At 37.6% G+C, this 17,128-nt stretch overlaps 1 protein-coding gene across 2 annotated transcripts; it reads right to left on the reverse strand.

Moving 5' to 3' along the window:
• Nucleotides 1–1,704: 1,704 nt before the first annotated feature.
• Nucleotides 1,705–16,143, reverse strand: LOC122088800 (CAAX prenyl protease 1 homolog). 2 transcript variants are annotated; one of them, XM_042658130.1, is made up of 15 exons: nt 16,045–16,143; nt 15,467–15,614; nt 15,268–15,352; nt 15,076–15,165; nt 14,678–14,743; nt 14,383–14,481; nt 13,353–13,466; nt 13,051–13,161; nt 12,457–12,519; nt 6,305–6,394; nt 5,125–5,241; nt 2,877–2,948; nt 2,702–2,767; nt 2,123–2,178; nt 1,705–2,045 (listed from the first exon to the last, which is right to left on the reverse strand). In XM_042658130.1, coding segments are annotated over exons 1-15 (1,209 nt in total). In that variant the 5' UTR covers nt 16,076–16,143; the 3' UTR covers nt 1,705–2,044. The 2 variants fall into 2 exon arrangements, with proteins under 2 accessions (XP_042514064.1, XP_042514063.1); XM_042658129.1 differs by having other exon boundaries at nt 1,732–2,178.
• Between the last annotated feature and the right edge of the window lie 985 nt (nt 16,144–17,128).

The following is a 17,128-nucleotide window of genomic DNA, read 5'->3' on the forward strand; positions in this document are numbered from 1 at the left end:
CGCTATTCTTTTGCAATATAAAGAAAATGGGAAAAGAATCGTGCTGCTCCCCTGTGCTCTGAAGATGCTCTTACTTGTGCTCTCATTGGCCCACGAGTCTGATACTTCTTGTATCAAACTGGCGGAGTTCTTTCAAATAAAATAATGACCCCAATCCACCCCCTCAAGCTATAGGGAGCACCCACAATTGGAAGGAGACACTCTCTAGTGCGCCCAGTGTGCATCTAATGGCAGAGAAACACAGTGTGCGCCTAAGTGCTGCCAGCCATCCGATGACTATTGCTCTTTGAATTTGATCAGCTTTATTTCTCGAATACCATAACAGATCCAAGTTGAGGAATGCTTCAAAATGGGTCAAGTAATGGGCTTACATGAATGGTGTAGACCCCTCCCTGTGTAACGGTCCACCATAGCCTCACCCTGGTGAGCCTTTCGTTTTTTAGGGAAGAGTATACCAATATGATCTTACTGAGGTATGGGCTTTTGCATCTGACATGGGAATTGAATTTGTACCTGCAACCATATCGAAATAAATTGAAATTGATCTTAAAAACATTACAATCGGCCCCTTAGATCTGAAACCCACTGATCCGGTCCCAAAATCCCTAAAATCAGCTTATGGGTCAAGACTATAACGCACTATCTAGACACGCTCGCTCACTTCTTGAGATAAAAGATTGAAACAGAGGAAGAAGGCTCTAATTACACCACAGAAGCGAATTAAAAACCCTCAGCTGGCCAAGCCAAACTCCAGCGTTGCTAATAGTCAACTTAACTCTTAATTGTGGCCTTCCTTCTTTCCAGGGTAGCATCATTAGTCGCAATAGTCCTTCTTAGTAAAGTACAGCCCCATCTACATTGTCAGGAATTGAGATCAATCATGGCTGATTTCAATGATTCGATCAATCCGATTTCAACCATGGGATTCACTCATTGAGAGCCTATGTCCGGCACAGGTTGAGATGGATTTGGATCTTCGACTGAATGGATCTACCACAAATGAAACCACTTTGTTGCTGCTTGCTCCCAATCTTGATCTGTCAAAATTGAATCTCTAGGAGGCCTGGCACTTACAACTGACCTGGCTCATTTTTCTGATTTGCTAGTACCAAACTAACCCACGGCAACTGCACTAATCTTGAATAAGGATGTAAATGGATAGTTGAAAATATATATATGATTCATCTTCGTATCCACTTAAGGGAACCTATATTCGAAAAATGGGTATTGAATCGTTTCGACATTCATAATATCCGATCCAATTATAAAAATATAATTAAATAATTAGATCATGTTCTATCATATACCCTTCAACATCAACCGTAGTTGAATTTTCGTCTCTCTAGTTCTCTTCCATTCAACACAAACAGCTAATATGAGTTCCTTGTACATCCCATATATCAACCACATAGCCAGCTCAAATGGAACCAAAATTTGCAAACATAGGCCCAGATCCCATTCACATGTAAAATTTCAGCTCAAACAAAGTTTACCATGGGACAGTAGATCTTTCAAAATTTTGAACTATAAGTGAATTTAGTTGTGGTGGTCAGACCATGTAATTTCTATCAAAGAATTTGCTATGTGGGTAGTGCAAATTATTTTTCCAAATGGTCTACTTCAGATTTTATGCCTCAATGGCTCAACCCTGATGATTAAGCTCCTGACTAGAGCGACACACCCATTTTCCGCTGCACTTCTAGGTTTCCAGCACAGGAATAAGGTTTGGAATAACAATCAAATGAACGTTACATTGGCATTACATTTACAGTTGACTTTGAGTTTGAAAAAGCAATAGAAAGCAACAGCCGCATGTAGAATTAGCCTCATCAAAGCTTAGTTCTTTCTCCTTTTTCTACTTTCATGGCATGGGAACTTTTGTAGTGCTACATGGAGAAAGAGAATTGGAAATTCAAACCTGATTCATATGGAAACCAAACTAAGACTGATTAATGCTCATCCTCACAATCCCACCTTGATGAGAAACATGTAGTATAACTGTGCAGCAAGGCCTTCATATTTATGCCTCATTTTTCCGCGTCAATCTGCTTTATCATTAGATTCATCAAGTGCTGCTAGTCTTTCAACAAGTGAAGGAGGAGAACAGTGGTAGGCTGAGTACCATGGATCCATGTTCATTTCTACAAGATTTTTTTCCTGAAATGAATCATCTGTATTCTGCACACATACAAATATAAATGTTCACCACAGAGCTTTCCCTCTTTATATACAAACACCACCCCAAACCTCTTTATGTACAAATACCACCCCTCCCCACCCCACCCCCCTCCCCTGGGACAAAAAAAATGCTGGCTTGACTATTCTAAGCATCCTTTCGAAAGCTTAACTACCCAAATTAATAGACTATACTCCTCAGGTGGGTAAAATACGCTGGACGTAAGTTTCTATCCTAGAAATCAGAAAATGAAGTACCAATGGAGCATTCCCACGACATCACATTCCAGTCCAATCGCATATCGAGACATGGAGATCAATAATTTTACAAGGGAAAAAGAAACCTGTCCAGGAGTGTGGTCTACGCCAACGTTCCCATGTGTCTATCTCTCTCCTCCACTGTGAAAAGACACATCTAACCTTGTTTTGTGAGGAGAGATATAGACACAGGAAACTCTGGCATAGACCACGCTCCTGGACAGAGAACCACTTCCCATTTTATAAATACAGAGCTGAAAATAATCACCCGTAGTTTCACAAGAACTGCTTGAAGTGGCTTCGAATAACCAAGCTTCTTAGCAAAAGCGTCAGCCTGAGTAAAGAAACTATCATTTCAGCTTGGATTGAGAATAAAAAACAGTAGAAATAGTTGACAAAGAGAGAGAACACATGTGACCAGCATTACACCGGAACCTAGTTACCTGGAATTCAAAAGATCGGCAAACAAGATTAAGAATAAAATCAACAAGCTTCTGGAGGGGAATTAGAGTGTACTGCAAATGAACAAAAGACCCATGTCAAGTATAAGGGCAAGTTACAGTTTAGAGAATGCATTCCCAGCTTGACAGCCACAGTACAGAAATAACATGATAATCTAAACCTAGTAACTTGAAATTATAACTGGCCGGAAAGGATGGAGCATAATTAGTAGTACACACAATATGGAAAAACCAACTGAGATTATTTTATTTATGTATGCTAGATACATGGATATAGTGTATGTTCGATACTGCATCACAATCTCCATTCATATCATGTAACACTTCAGTAGATAAGCTAGGAAAGGATGGAGATATATTGGGAAATGGTGTAGATTCATGCATTCGTTCCTTACCTTTCCCACTGAAGCATCAGTTTTTTCTTCTTGATGTTAGTATGTGTATGTTACTGTACTTGAATATACGGTTCCCTTCTCAGGTTCTCTGATAATAATATAATTGATCTTACTTTAAAAAAAAAAGTATAAAGATTTATATTACCTATATTTAACCCCCCAGGAGAGGCCGTTCACCTACTATTTGCTATTTTCTGCGAAATGGAGGGATTATTTGTTCATTTTAACCGTTGGGTAAAAGTGGAAATACTCTAGATTGGTATAGCTCTGATTTAATGGCCTATACAGCCATTCCCAACCATATGGACAGCCATGTAGAGGGTTTTCTTTAGTTGTAAATTTTGTTTCAGTGACCATTTCAGTTGAGGGACCAAATGAAAATTTTGGATATTTCGGTCACTTTGTTTGGATTTTTCGGTCTAACTTTATGGTCTATACATATATATATATATATATATTTATTATGTGTTCACATAATTCTTTATGAGAAAAAGGACTGTCTGGGAGTGTGGCACCTGCACCCAGACTCAGGATGAGGCAAAATGACTGTCCCACCCCAAATGAAAGGCCCAACTCTCCGGTTGATGCTTCTGAGTGCGCTCCCAGCACAGGGGCCACGCTACTGTACAGTAACTCTCCTTTTATTTATGGGCAAAAGAATGGTCCCTGGTCGCGTGGCCCTGTGCCCAGACACAGAGGGCAGAAAAATTACACCCCACCCCTGTTTCGAATAGGTTTGCATCAAGTTATGCTTTTTCAAATAAATGTTTTGGCTTTTCTCCCCTCTTCCTTCATTTAGAGAGGGTGTGGGCACATAGAGCCAGCAATAAAGCTAGTGAACAAGGACCTAAAACATGTGGAAGAGTGCCTTTAGGTAGGGTAAAATAAGGGACAATAGTGCGAAGCAGCTTTTCCCAAAAAACCCAACCTGTCTTTATGACTGTGTTGGGCCCCTCATTGGCCTCTGCGGCGTGCAACCAGGGATCATTCTTTTCCCTTTATATATTTTTTGAAGAAATTGAGATATTGTATGTACATGTACTATATATATAGATAGATATAGATATAGATATATTCTAAATATATATGTGCAAATTTTAGTATTTTGCATATCATGAGTTTATGTAATGCATATATAAACATAAAAAACTTTAACCAACTGCTGCCTTTACCCTGATGGTTGATGCATTCCTTCTGTGAACTACAGGGTTTGATTCTTTCAATCTTCAAGGTTTCTCCTAACATATTTTTGAAATGGGCCAGGAAATCGGCCAGGGCGGATTCAGTCTGTTGGCTTGGGAGTTGGGATGGAGTTGGATTGGCATATAGTTTGTAGCAGAAACAGTTTCGGAAAATTTGGAATTTCAGCTGATATTGGCAGAAATGTCCAAAAAATAGTTAAAACCCCAAAACAAAAGTTAGAGATACCTTTATTTTATCAGTTGCAGGCCCGCTACTGATTGGAAACCTAACCAATTTACAGCTATGGTTCTATCTGTTGTTTTGTGATAGCCTAAAGAATTCAAGGAGAGATTACTATATCTAATTCTTATAACAATATATAGAAACTTGTGTTGGATTGGCACTACATAGATAATCTATATAGATAGAATAAGGAAAATGTGGATGTGGAATAAATAAGGAAGAAATAGGAAAGAATCTTGGGTTTATTCAACAAATGAATATCAATAAAGGCACAATAAGCAAGCTCGACCCTGTTTGTTGACACCACAAACAAGTACCACATGTTTATGTGTGCAAAAGAAAATAGATGTGTTCAGAATAAATTTATAGCTGAAGTTATTTATCAAAGAAAAATGTCAACAAAATCAAACCTGAAAGAGGATGATACCAATGACCACGGGCTGTGTGTCAAATCCAAAACTTCGAAACAGATCCTTTGAGTTCCTCGCAAGAGTATAATATCCTCCAAGTAGCAAAAAGTTAAGGACCTGCATCAATGCGTAATGTGACATATGAAGCTTAGAAAGCAACAAAAGCTACCCTATATATTCACACAAGCGAATATCATGAGCTAATCCAAGTGAACTAGTCACTGAAGCAAACAATAATAAAGAAAAGGTATGTAACTAAAAATGATTATCCTGTTTTGAAAATTGCTATGTTGAATATGCATGTAAGGCATATCCTTGTGTAGTTAAGGTGAAATAACTTCAATTTTCATGGTCTTTAGGAAGTTGGAACCCTCGTCTCCCCTCCAAACCCACTCCCACCCCCAACCCAAAAAATAAATGAATAAATAAATGGTCTTGTTCTGAGTCTGCAAGAACATGTATAAGACTGCAATGCTTGCTCACGTCAGCCAATTCTTCGGGCAACGAGCTTGCTAGGGATGCGGCAGTAAGAATGATTAGTCCCCTTTGTGGGTTTGCAGGCTTAGCTTACTATTGTTGTTGTTGTACAGTTAAGTACTGTCTGGTCTCTCCCTTGCTTTTCAGAAATAAATATTTTTAGTTACAAATTTAAAAAAAAGAACAATACTTTTCCACATCTGTTGATAACTTGTATCTAAGATATCATGGAGACCACCATAACTCAACTTTACTACATGATCATGGTAACAAAAGAAAGATGAATTTTTTTTTTTTTTGTTTGATTCCTAGGGTGTCTGGATCTTTGACCTAACTAATCCCTGGGGTCACTGTGATACTGTTTACATAGGACCGGGTCAGTCCGAGATGGAAACTCTCGTGCGGTGGCCCCAAGAAGTTAGGTGTAGCGACGAAGATTTGATCGCGAGACCTCGCTTCCTGAGGCGGAGCACCGTGTCCCCTCCAAGCCAACTGTGCAAACCGCCTAACCCCTTGGGGTTACAGAAGAAAGATGAAGATTGTTCTGATAATTTAATCAAAAAGGAATAAGAGGATTTTTAAACAGATTGAACTTCAATAGTAACCCCAACCCCACTCCTCCCCCCGCCCCTCCTTCACCACCACCCAAAAACAGGGGGGGGGGGGACATGGAAGTTATATTTTCATGGAAGGCAGAACATACCTGCATTGCAATGAACTTATACATTGTATGCCTATGGTTCCAATGCCCTAGTTCATTGGCAATAACAGCAACAACTTCATCAATTTCGCACTGCAAAGATGTAATTTAGCCATATGAAATAAGCTTCAGTGTGAAAAATAGAAATATTACCGCCTAATATCAGATATTACCACCCTTACGACTGATTTTCCTACAGAATTCATTAATGACCATTAGAAATGTGAAACTCCAGAGCAAAATGAGTCACAACAACGAAATAGGATGGCTGATTCAATAATCCTAGCATTACTTCTCCCAAATTCCCACAGAACTAAACTGTGATTCGTTTATATGACAGCATTAACATTTAATGAATATACAAAAATTACTCAACAAGGTGTTTTCACATGAAATGGCTCAACTAAGTTCTGGAACATGTATATCTCATAAAAATTCAAGAGGATGATTACTCTGGCAACAGACAACCAGGTAAATTGTACATCAAAAATGAAAACGACAACCAGGCAAATAAAAATGGTGAAGCTTCCAATAGCGTCTTACCGAGGAATGACAAAGATTCAGCTGAGCAAGTACCCAAATTAGATTTTCTTACCTTGGATTCATAAACCCTTCACAACTTGCAAGCCATGTACATCAACTAGAATACACCATTATCAACAGGGTTGAAAAGGCCAACAAAAATATTCCGTTATCAAGTTGGCAGGTAAGGCCTTGTCATTGTCTGTCTATACAAGAACAACATGAAATGATGAATGTCAGTCAACATTGGATGGAAAGGAGAGATTAGGGTAGTACTTGAAACGGATTCTTCAGAAAGTGAATGCACATCCCCATTCCTAGAATGCAGAACTCATTCCAGAGAAGTATGAGAACTTTGTCGGGATCTCCAGAATGCATTCTTCACAGTGGGATGGGAAAAGCATTTTATTTTGGTCTAATTCCCTCAAATTGCCAAAGAGAGGCTATTCAATGGAGTGAACTGTGAAGAAGTCAATCTTTGCTAAAAATGCACGAATTGTGGCAGGAATTCAGGAATCTGGAGCTGTTTATCTGTATGAGGCCTGAGATCTGGAGTTGCATGTGATTTGAAGACAGAGTATTCCAGGTGTTGGAAGTTCAGATTAGGTTTCTGCTCTGCTCTGTCTTTGTTTCATACTAAAAATAGCCGGCTATATTTGTTTTATGTGCATGAGACCTAGTGGTTGTGTAATTTTCTGAAAATTTGGATGTGTGTTCTGCTTGCTTTGAAGCTAATATCTTATTCATTGCTTAATATTTATTGTAGATAGTTGGACTCTGAGGTGCTTGGAAGAAGTCGGGCAGTGACCACCTTCAGCGCACACGCACTCAATACCAGTAACCCCTATTAAAACTCGGGAGGGGAGTGGGGACCCTTGCACAGAACTTTCTTTCCTCTCACCGTGCATCTAGCAAGTGGGTCTAAGTTTGGTTTGGTTTTTTTTTTTTTTTTTATTTGGCAAAGCAAGACAAAAATATATTGTAATAACCAATTTAACAAGTGTATTTTATACTAATAAGTGTACTCACAGAATGCGGGATTGGCTTCTGGGTGTATTCCAGATTGAGGCCTGTTCTTAATCACATGTTAGAAATCCAGATGGGGTATGTATACCAAACAGCATTCCTGTCACTCCAGCATGCATTTCAGGCACAGAACATGCTTTGAAATTGCACACCAAACACAGCCTAGTTCTAGCTAAGAAAGAGAAGAATGAATGAGATGGACTGCTGTTGACAGTGGAGGGAGGAAAATCTAGGGCCATCTAGCTCTGAACATAGGATAAAGATTAGCTCTGAATGTAGGACAAAGACATCCTAAGAGTTCATAAGGAAGCACTAGCTCTGAACTTAGGATAAAGACATCCTAAGAGTTCATATACGTTTTCAGTATGTTCAAGCTAGCACAAAATATTTCATGGGATCCCCATCTTCTAATAAAATTCAAAGCAATTTTAAAAAAAATAAGAAATTAAAGGAACTGCAGGTACAACATGCAAATGATCCCAGCTGTAAGATCAAAAGGAAATAATGGTCAGGCTTGTTATATACCTATGACCAATGTTATCATACATAGGTCATGCTGCAGGATATGAAGACCTAAGTACCTAACAGATTATTATCCTCCCAAAAATAATTATTAACAGTGTCACTGTTCCTTCAGGATTATACGTCGAGGCCTTTTGAAAACTGCCTGAGTGTAGCAAATAGGACACATTTTAAAACTCAAAATGCTAACAAAGTGGCCATTGAACATAAAAGCAAAAGTTCGACTAACGTGTGATTGATAATTTGACATGTTATCCTAACTTCTGCATACGATTTTAAGTAGTAAAATATCACTAAGTGTGCATCTTGGGATAAAACGGTTAGAAACTATGAAAGACAAACCTATCAACAACAACATCTCAGCCTTATCCCAACTAAATGGAGTAGGCTACATGGATCCCTTCAATTAGATCTATTAAAATCCACTCATGATAAAAGGCCTAAGCTTTGCATGTCTTTCCTCAACAATTCTCCCAAAGTGATTTTAGGTCTGTCCCGAGCTCTTTTAGCTCCTTCAATCTGAATCAAATAACTCATCTATACTATAGCATCTAAAGGCCTCTGTTGTACATGGCCATGCCACCTGAAGCAAACTTTCACATCTTATCATGTATTGGAGCTACTCCCATATCAGATGTTTCCGAGTTACTCCCAAATCATCTCTAATTTGATTATTCTTTACTGTATCCTTCCTAGTTTTACCACATATCAATCTCAACATGCGACACTAAGTTTATCTATATGATGTTTCTTAACTGCTCAACACTCATGCCATGCATCATAACCTATAGCATGATTGTCCTATAAAAAAGTTTTAAAAGAATATGTAGATCAGACCACACTCCAGACGCATCTCTCCACTTCATCCATCCTATTTTAGTTCTCTATTTAACATCATCGTCTATTTCTAGTTTAATTGAGATTGAACCAAGACACCTAAAATAACAACTTTGTGGAGCTCCCTCTCATCAATCTACACTACCTCATTATCCTTCTTCGTGTAAGTGAAGTTATACATCATATACTTTGTTTTTGTTGTACTAATCTTTAAACATTTTTATTCCAAGGTTCATCTCAATGTTTCCTACTTGTCGTTAATCCCTGCTTTTGTTTCACCCACTAAAACAATATCATAAGCAAAAAGCATGCACCAAGGAACATGATCTTGAATGTCTCAGCTAGATCATCTATAATAAACATAAACAAATAAGGGATTAAAGTTGATCTTGGTGTAACCCAATTATAACAAGGAATTCACTACCTTGACTCCTCACTGTTCTTACACTAGTCACGTCATTATACATATCTTTAACTTTAGCCACATATTTACTTGAAACACATCTCTTCTCTAGTATATGCCAAGTTAATAAAGACCACATGGAGGTCCTTCTTGCAATATAAATCTTTCAGAGAGTCTCCTAAGTAAATAGATTCTGTCGAGGATTTTCTTGATAAAACTAAGTTGGTTTTCTGTAATAGTAGTTTCTTGTCTCAAACAATTTTCAGTAACTCTCTCCCATAACTTCAGGGTATGACTCAAATAGTTTTACACTTCTATAGTTAAATCTCTTAATATTTCCTTTTATAAATCGGAACAACAATGTTTCTCCATTTATTTAAAATTTTCCTTGCACTTATAATCTTATTTAACAGCTCGTTTAGCCAAGATAAACCACATAATCCAAAGCTCTCTCTTCCACACTTCTATGGGGACACCATCTAGATTAGGTGTCTTGCCTACTTTCATTCTCCTTAGAACTTCTATTACTTCAAGCACCTTGATTTTTCATATATATCTACAACATATGGTGTCTTGATGATTAGTGCAACCTTCCGAGACACTATTACTCAAAGTGTTAGCTTATTATTATTTTATCATCCTCACTTTTAGCGCATCTAACATGGTTAAAATCTTTTCTCTTCATTTCCCTCATTTTGAGCCATCTTTAGCTTTTCCCTCTTCCTTTGTGCTCAAATTGTTATGGAGATCCTTGTATTTCTTCAAACAAAACAGCCTCTCGACATTATCGGGGTAATGTTGCATAGTTCTCACTGCCCTGGACCTCAAACTCAAATATGCAGGAGCCTCGTGCTCCGGGTATGCCCTAATCCTTGTATGTCTTCTCCCTTGCTTTTCCTACACTTCCCTTAGCTTCCTTTCTAGCAAATTTATACTTTTTTAAATCCTCTACAGTCTACATCCTTAGTCCTTTACCATGTCTTAAAACTATCTTTCTCAGCCTTAATGGCAACTTGAACATCATCTCACAACCAAGTCTCCCTAAATGAATGATCTTTTCCTTGATTTTCCTATGACATCTTGCTAAAAGTAGTCATCTCATTCCACATTGTATTAGTGTCTCCATCAAAGTCCCACCTTCCTTGTTTGAACAATTTATTAGTAAATGATTTCAAGTTTTCTCCTTTTAAGCTCCACCACCTTATCCTAGGGAAAATAACCTCATATTTCTTACATTTTGACGTAATGAGACGCATATCTATGACCACTAATCTATGTTGAGTGGTTAGACTCTCTCTCTCGGTATAACTTTACAATCCTTACATAACAATCTATCGGTACTTTGAGTTAAGAAAGAAATCTAATTGTCTACTATGGTGCCCACTTTTGAAGGTAACTGAATGATTCTCTCTTTTCAAAGTATATCATAAGCCATAGAAAAATCCAAAACTTAAGTCCCCTCCTTATTCTCTTTCCAAAACCATATCCTCTTCCTCATGTACTCATTCATTACCTCTACGATTTCTCCCAATATGTCCATTTAGATCTCTCCCTATAATACTCTTTTTTTCTTGAGTAAAACCTTGCACTAAACCATCCATGTGTTCCTAAAATTGTATCTTACTACTTTCATCCATTCCAATTTGGGGTGCCTAAGCACTAATTATATTGACAACTTCTTTGTCCAACACCATGCTTGATGGATATAATCCTATCCCCAAGTGTTTTAACATCCACTACATCATTTTTTAAATCTAAATCCACTATTATGCCTACTCCACTACTATAACTTTCCTCGTATACCAGAGTTTAAAGACATTGAACTCCTTGGCTTTTTTACCCTTCCATCTAGTATCTTGAATACAAGTTATGTTAATCCTTCTTCTCCTTATAACATCTATCAATTCTAGGATCTTTCCCGTCAAAGAATCGATATTCCAAGATGCTTGTATTATCCTACACTTTTGGACTAGCTTCTTCACCCCACTCGTCCATGGTGCAAGAACCCTTGCCTACTTGTCACCCCATCCGGGTGCCGATGAGCATCGCTTGCAAGGGACACCCTAGCTAACAATTGTTCACCTTTCACAACACCCAGGTCAAAGTATGTGCATCGCTTACCGGTGGACACCCTACCATAAGGTCAAAAATATAAGGTTCTAGGATCCATGTATAAAAGGGTTGGCTAAATTTTTTTTTTTTGGTGCTGGCTGCCTACCTGACGCACCAACCCTCTTTTTTCATCTAGGTTTAGGATGGGCAGAAATACTGGCAGAATTGTAAGACAAACCTATCAAAAGAAAAAACCAGGTAAGACGAGTCCTTGTGTAAGAGAAAAGATTGGAGATGAACTTTCTCTAAAATGTTTATGTAGTACTTACCATGCAAAATAAGATGCAAGGATCCAGCAGTCACTATAATGAAATTATTTCACCACAATGTCATATGGAAAGAGAAGGAAGTTTTGTCAACATAAAAATGGACAGCCACAATGTCAAAAACTAATGGATCAAATTACATCTAAGTATCTATCCAATCAATCTTTCTGTTGGAATGTGAGAAATGAATTGGAAATGATTCAATGAAACATTGTCATCTCACTTGGCCTTGCACCACAGGTGGAATCTTCATCCAGTTAAGAATATTTATATAACAAATGCAAAAAGAAGTAAAATACATATAGAATCTGATTAGTCATGATTTGCGTTCCTAGTTCTTCAATGAACAGTTGGGATTAGGCTTAGTTGCTGTTGGCGTAGTTCTTCAATTGACATGAACAGAGAGAGGAGGTAGGTGAGAAACAAGGGTTAATGTTTTATGCTATGTAGTAGAAGTGTTTCCATACCTGCTGAATAAACGTCTCATAAATGAATATCTGCTTTGTCTTAAAGATTCCATACATGAAAACCTGCCATATATTGATTAGACGAATGAGACCACCAAAAATGATTATTGGTATTTGATATACATGAAGGAAAAACACACAAACCCAGCTAGATGACCGGGATGGGTTTTATATTTTGGAAAGGACTTCCATTTTATAGAACTTGTGAAGCATAGGGTTTATAGGAGTTGGGATTGTATCAGAGCAGGATTGAGAAAGCCACCCTGCTTCCCTCCCTTCTCAAGGTACATTTCAGGAATGCCTTGCATCGATGTGGAGGTCAAGGACTCAGCGCAAAAGCTTTCTAAATATGTGATTAGTGAAGCAAAAGCCTCACTGTAAAGTAAACAAATATATCCAGTGTATTCATAAGAAAATACTGAGAGTGACCCCTAATCTCATTCATTCTCCTCCATACTTGAATGAATTCTATGCTTATGGAAAGATTGAAACCAATGCAAGATAAATAAATATAACTGTTGATTGACTAGTCGTCAACTTTCACAATAGTGAAGTAAAACGAATTAGATTTAAGTATCAGAGTTGAATCCTCACATTGTAATGGCTTGACGTTGTAGATGAATCAACAAGAAGGATTCTCCTTAAAGGAAACTTGAGTGAGGAAGCAAGGTTCTCAATGTTCCGTTTCAGTCGTCTATGAGGAAGCTGAGGGCAGCAGCAAAACAGGCAAAATGAGAATATTCATCATCAATCACTAAAAGAACAGCTGGATGTATCATCAGGCTAAAGGAAGCAGTAGCATATGAAATCTAATGAAAAGGTTAACTTAGGTCAGTTATGAAAGACTGGAGTCTATCAGTTACCAAAATAGGTTAGAAGAAAAAATAAATACTCACAGTGGTAAACTTGTTGAAAAATGGATCAATTGCAAAAGGATAAAGGGATATCACCAAAATATAGAAGGAATACATAAATCCCCAAAGATAGATAACCAAGTAAGGACCTCCTTTCTGCAGCAATACAAAACAATCTTAGTGTATTATATGGACTAGATCAGCACACACTGGGAGTTCAATAAAAATGAACAAATCGGGAGGTTTTAAATATGCCAGGATAAGGAGGTGACTGGCTGCCATTTATTTACAGGTATGGTGCAAATATGGACATCTCCACCATCTTCCATAATGCAATAACTAGTGGCATTTGGCAGCACATTTTGCAGCCAACAGTTCTGGTGTCAAACCCCACCCAAAAAAAAAAAAAGAAGTTGTAAACCTCTTTTTGACTGTTATAACTTATAAGACAATGACCAGCTTCATAACATAGCGCTTGCCAGAATGCATAGACTAACATACTTAACAAAAAGAACATCGGGAAGTATGTATTTTAAATCAACACTTCATCTTAGTATTTTAATATAAATCAAGGATTAAAAACCAGAAACCGGTATCCACATCGGTCCTGGTCAATTCCAATCCGATCCGGATAGGAAATGTTCAACCAGAACCGGCCAAAATATGCCCTAACACTAGATTTTGGAAAGGAATCAGGCAAACTGGATCAGCCAGAATCAAGATCGGTTTGAGCCAATTCCAATCCGAATAGGCTGATTTGGCCGATCAGATTCCGACTCTTTGATCATTTGTATAAACATCAGTTAAAATCATATCCAGTTGGTCAGAGTGGCCGCTCTTGTTATCCATTGACTTGGTCGTATTTTGGCACTCACTATTTCCTTCAAATTATTAAACTCCCAATATTGTATACTAATAAAATTAAAATTTAAAATTTAAAAATTTTCGAAGCACATTTGAACTTTTAAAAATGGCTGCCAGTTGTGAATCTTGAACACCAATAACAACCAAACACTACACAAACCAAGGTGCCCCAACAATCAATAACAAGCAAATGGTGAATTCATGATACCTGTACTAGTACAATGATGGCAACCACAATGGGTGGTCCAATTGCAATATAAAAGCAAATTTCCAGGAAGATATCCTCTAAGAATAGCGATATTGTTTTCTGAAAAAATATGTTAAGAAATTAGAAAACTCTCATAAGAAAAAAAAAAAGGCAAGATAAATTGACCAAAAATAGTATGAGATATTTTAAAAGAAAAGGCACAGAAAATGGATAAAAATTCAAATGCAGATCTAGTATATCAACAAAGAAGACAATATACAATACCCATGAAGAAGATCCAAGCAAGAGCACAAACCTTATCAATACCATGTCGAGCTTGAATCACGAAGGTTGAGTACAAAGAAAATGGCAAGTCCGTAACCTGCACAAATAAAGAAGGAATTTTAGTTAACATCAATTGTTTAGAGTATGAGGGTAGCAACTCATTATTATGGTAATTTGCTATAGTACTACACTAATAATAGTAATGTAAAACCTATACTGATCATCCAAAAAAGGTTCTTGATCATAAGGTTGGAATGGGTTTCACACAAAAATTTATTATTATTTGTAGTATAAGGAACTTGTTTTATTGGTTTACTAAATAAGATATAAGCATAAAAATAAATCCTACTATACTTAATGCAATATATCCAAAGCTGAACTGGGAACTGAACACAATCCCAGAGCAGTCAGTAGAGTTCTAATCAATACCTGTAACCCAATCATATAACCAGCCAAGAATGCTAGTGTGTGAAGTATTTGATTCTCTAGGCCAATGTACACAAAAAATGCTCCCCATATCTGCAGCCCAAATAATGAGTTAAGTTGAATACTCCATTCAAATGTGATTTTCTTTTTCTTGGTTAGTGGGGTGGGAAAGGGAAACAGCTATGACTGACTCACCTTCCAGAACCAGGGTATGACACCGAAGTACAGTATAACAGTGTCCTTTATTATGTTCACAGCCAGACGAACAAAATGTAAGTAGCTGGAAGACATAATCAATAGATCAATCAGATGCAATAGATAACTAGAACCCTTGATCTTTAGAGAAACAATCCTTCCAATATGATCTTCGGTGAGCAAGCAAGAAGAGGCAAACCTTTTATCAAGATTATAGGCTCGAGACATTTCAAATTCTTCCCGACTGATGATTCCTTCCAAAGGTCTGGGAAGTGTTGGCAACTTGAGAGCAGCATATTGCCGCAAACACAGATATGTCTCGAAAATGTATATCAATATCATAAAACCTGAAAAGAAGCACGAGGAGATAACCAGAGCAGAATTCCATGGCGGGAAAAAATTCAAGAAAATGAACATTCAATGGACAAAACCAAATGAGATTTCCTGTAAATTAGAAAAAACACTAAACCTATATGCAAGAATCAAAATCACAGAGCCGGCAACAACAAGATATCAATAACTTGGAAGTTTGATATCGAAATCAAGCTCAATAACAGGAAGTTAATTCAGGCAGCAATGTCAAAGAAGGAAAAATCAATGAAAGAAACAACAGAAAGTACAAGAAAGAAAGAAAGAAGGAAAAAAAAAAGAATAAGAACCTCGCTTAAGCATTTAATCGGCATTGCATGAGATTCAAGAACATGGTCAAGAAGAAAAGAAATAAAGAAATAGTGAAATACACGAAAGTACAGACAACGAAGCTGAGAGAAACCATACCTACAGTAGCTTCCATGTATGGAAACGCCATTACAGATTCAGACTTTGAGTGACGAACGGTACAGACTACAGAGTTCAAACAGCGTGAGAGAGAGAGAGAGCGAGGGAAGAACAAATGTTCTGTTTGTTTGCGTGTATTAGTATATTTATAGATCAGTGACAAGTAAGCAAGGTTTTAAAATCGGGATCGGATCAGTATCGTAAATCGGCTTCGGCCAATACCAATCCGATCCGGGACCGATTCGATCAATTTCTTCCATAAATTATGAATCCCAATAATTTAAAGTAGATCAAGTAATCAGTTGTTTCAATTCAAAACCGGTAGGGATGTCAATTTCAAAGCACGATTTATGTGGTCTGGTCTCATAATCGCCTTGGTCCATCGGCCTCAAGGCTTTAAAATGCATTGTGCCATGTTGAGGTGGCTAGAGGATTAACTAGTCCATAAATCTCTCCCTAGGCAGTGTAGGACTAAAGTTTGCATACCATCACTGATCTTTTAAACCCCCTAGTACTTGTCGTATTCTTGGTAGAGACACCTTATCGATCTCCCAAGCGGGTCTAACACTTGTCGTCTTTTGAGTATCAAACTAAACCTGACCCTTTAATGGTTGTTTGAAATTCCTATTCCTACCCCTAAGACTCAAACCATAAAGATAAAGAGTAAAACAACTAAAGAAGCTCCTAATTCTTAATAGAAAGTGACAATTTTAATGCCCCAAATTTAATACGACATTCTAAAGACCTTTTTTTTTTTTTAATATTCTTTAAGATTATTTTTAAGACCGTCTAAAACCCATTTTATTGGTATTTCTTGGAGTCCCACTGACCAATTTTGGCATGGCTCGTTTAGAGTTATCCTATGACCCGTCTAAGGCCTGTTTAACCCAATTAAAGTTCGAGCCTAACAAATCGATTATAAATCGTATCATATATATCCAATGTAAGCTCAAGTAATTAATTGGGTGAGGTGAAATTGGTCAAGCGCAACTACGCCCAACCAAGCTTTTTGGTTGCCACCCCTACCTTGTGGGTTTTGTTGCATTCCCTCCATGCGCGCATTGGCTTGCCACAAAAGATGACA

Source organism: Macadamia integrifolia, chromosome 9 (assembly GCF_013358625.1).
Source record: "Macadamia integrifolia cultivar HAES 741 chromosome 9, SCU_Mint_v3, whole genome shotgun sequence".
Classification (NCBI taxonomy): domain Eukaryota; kingdom Viridiplantae; phylum Streptophyta; class Magnoliopsida; order Proteales; family Proteaceae; genus Macadamia; species Macadamia integrifolia.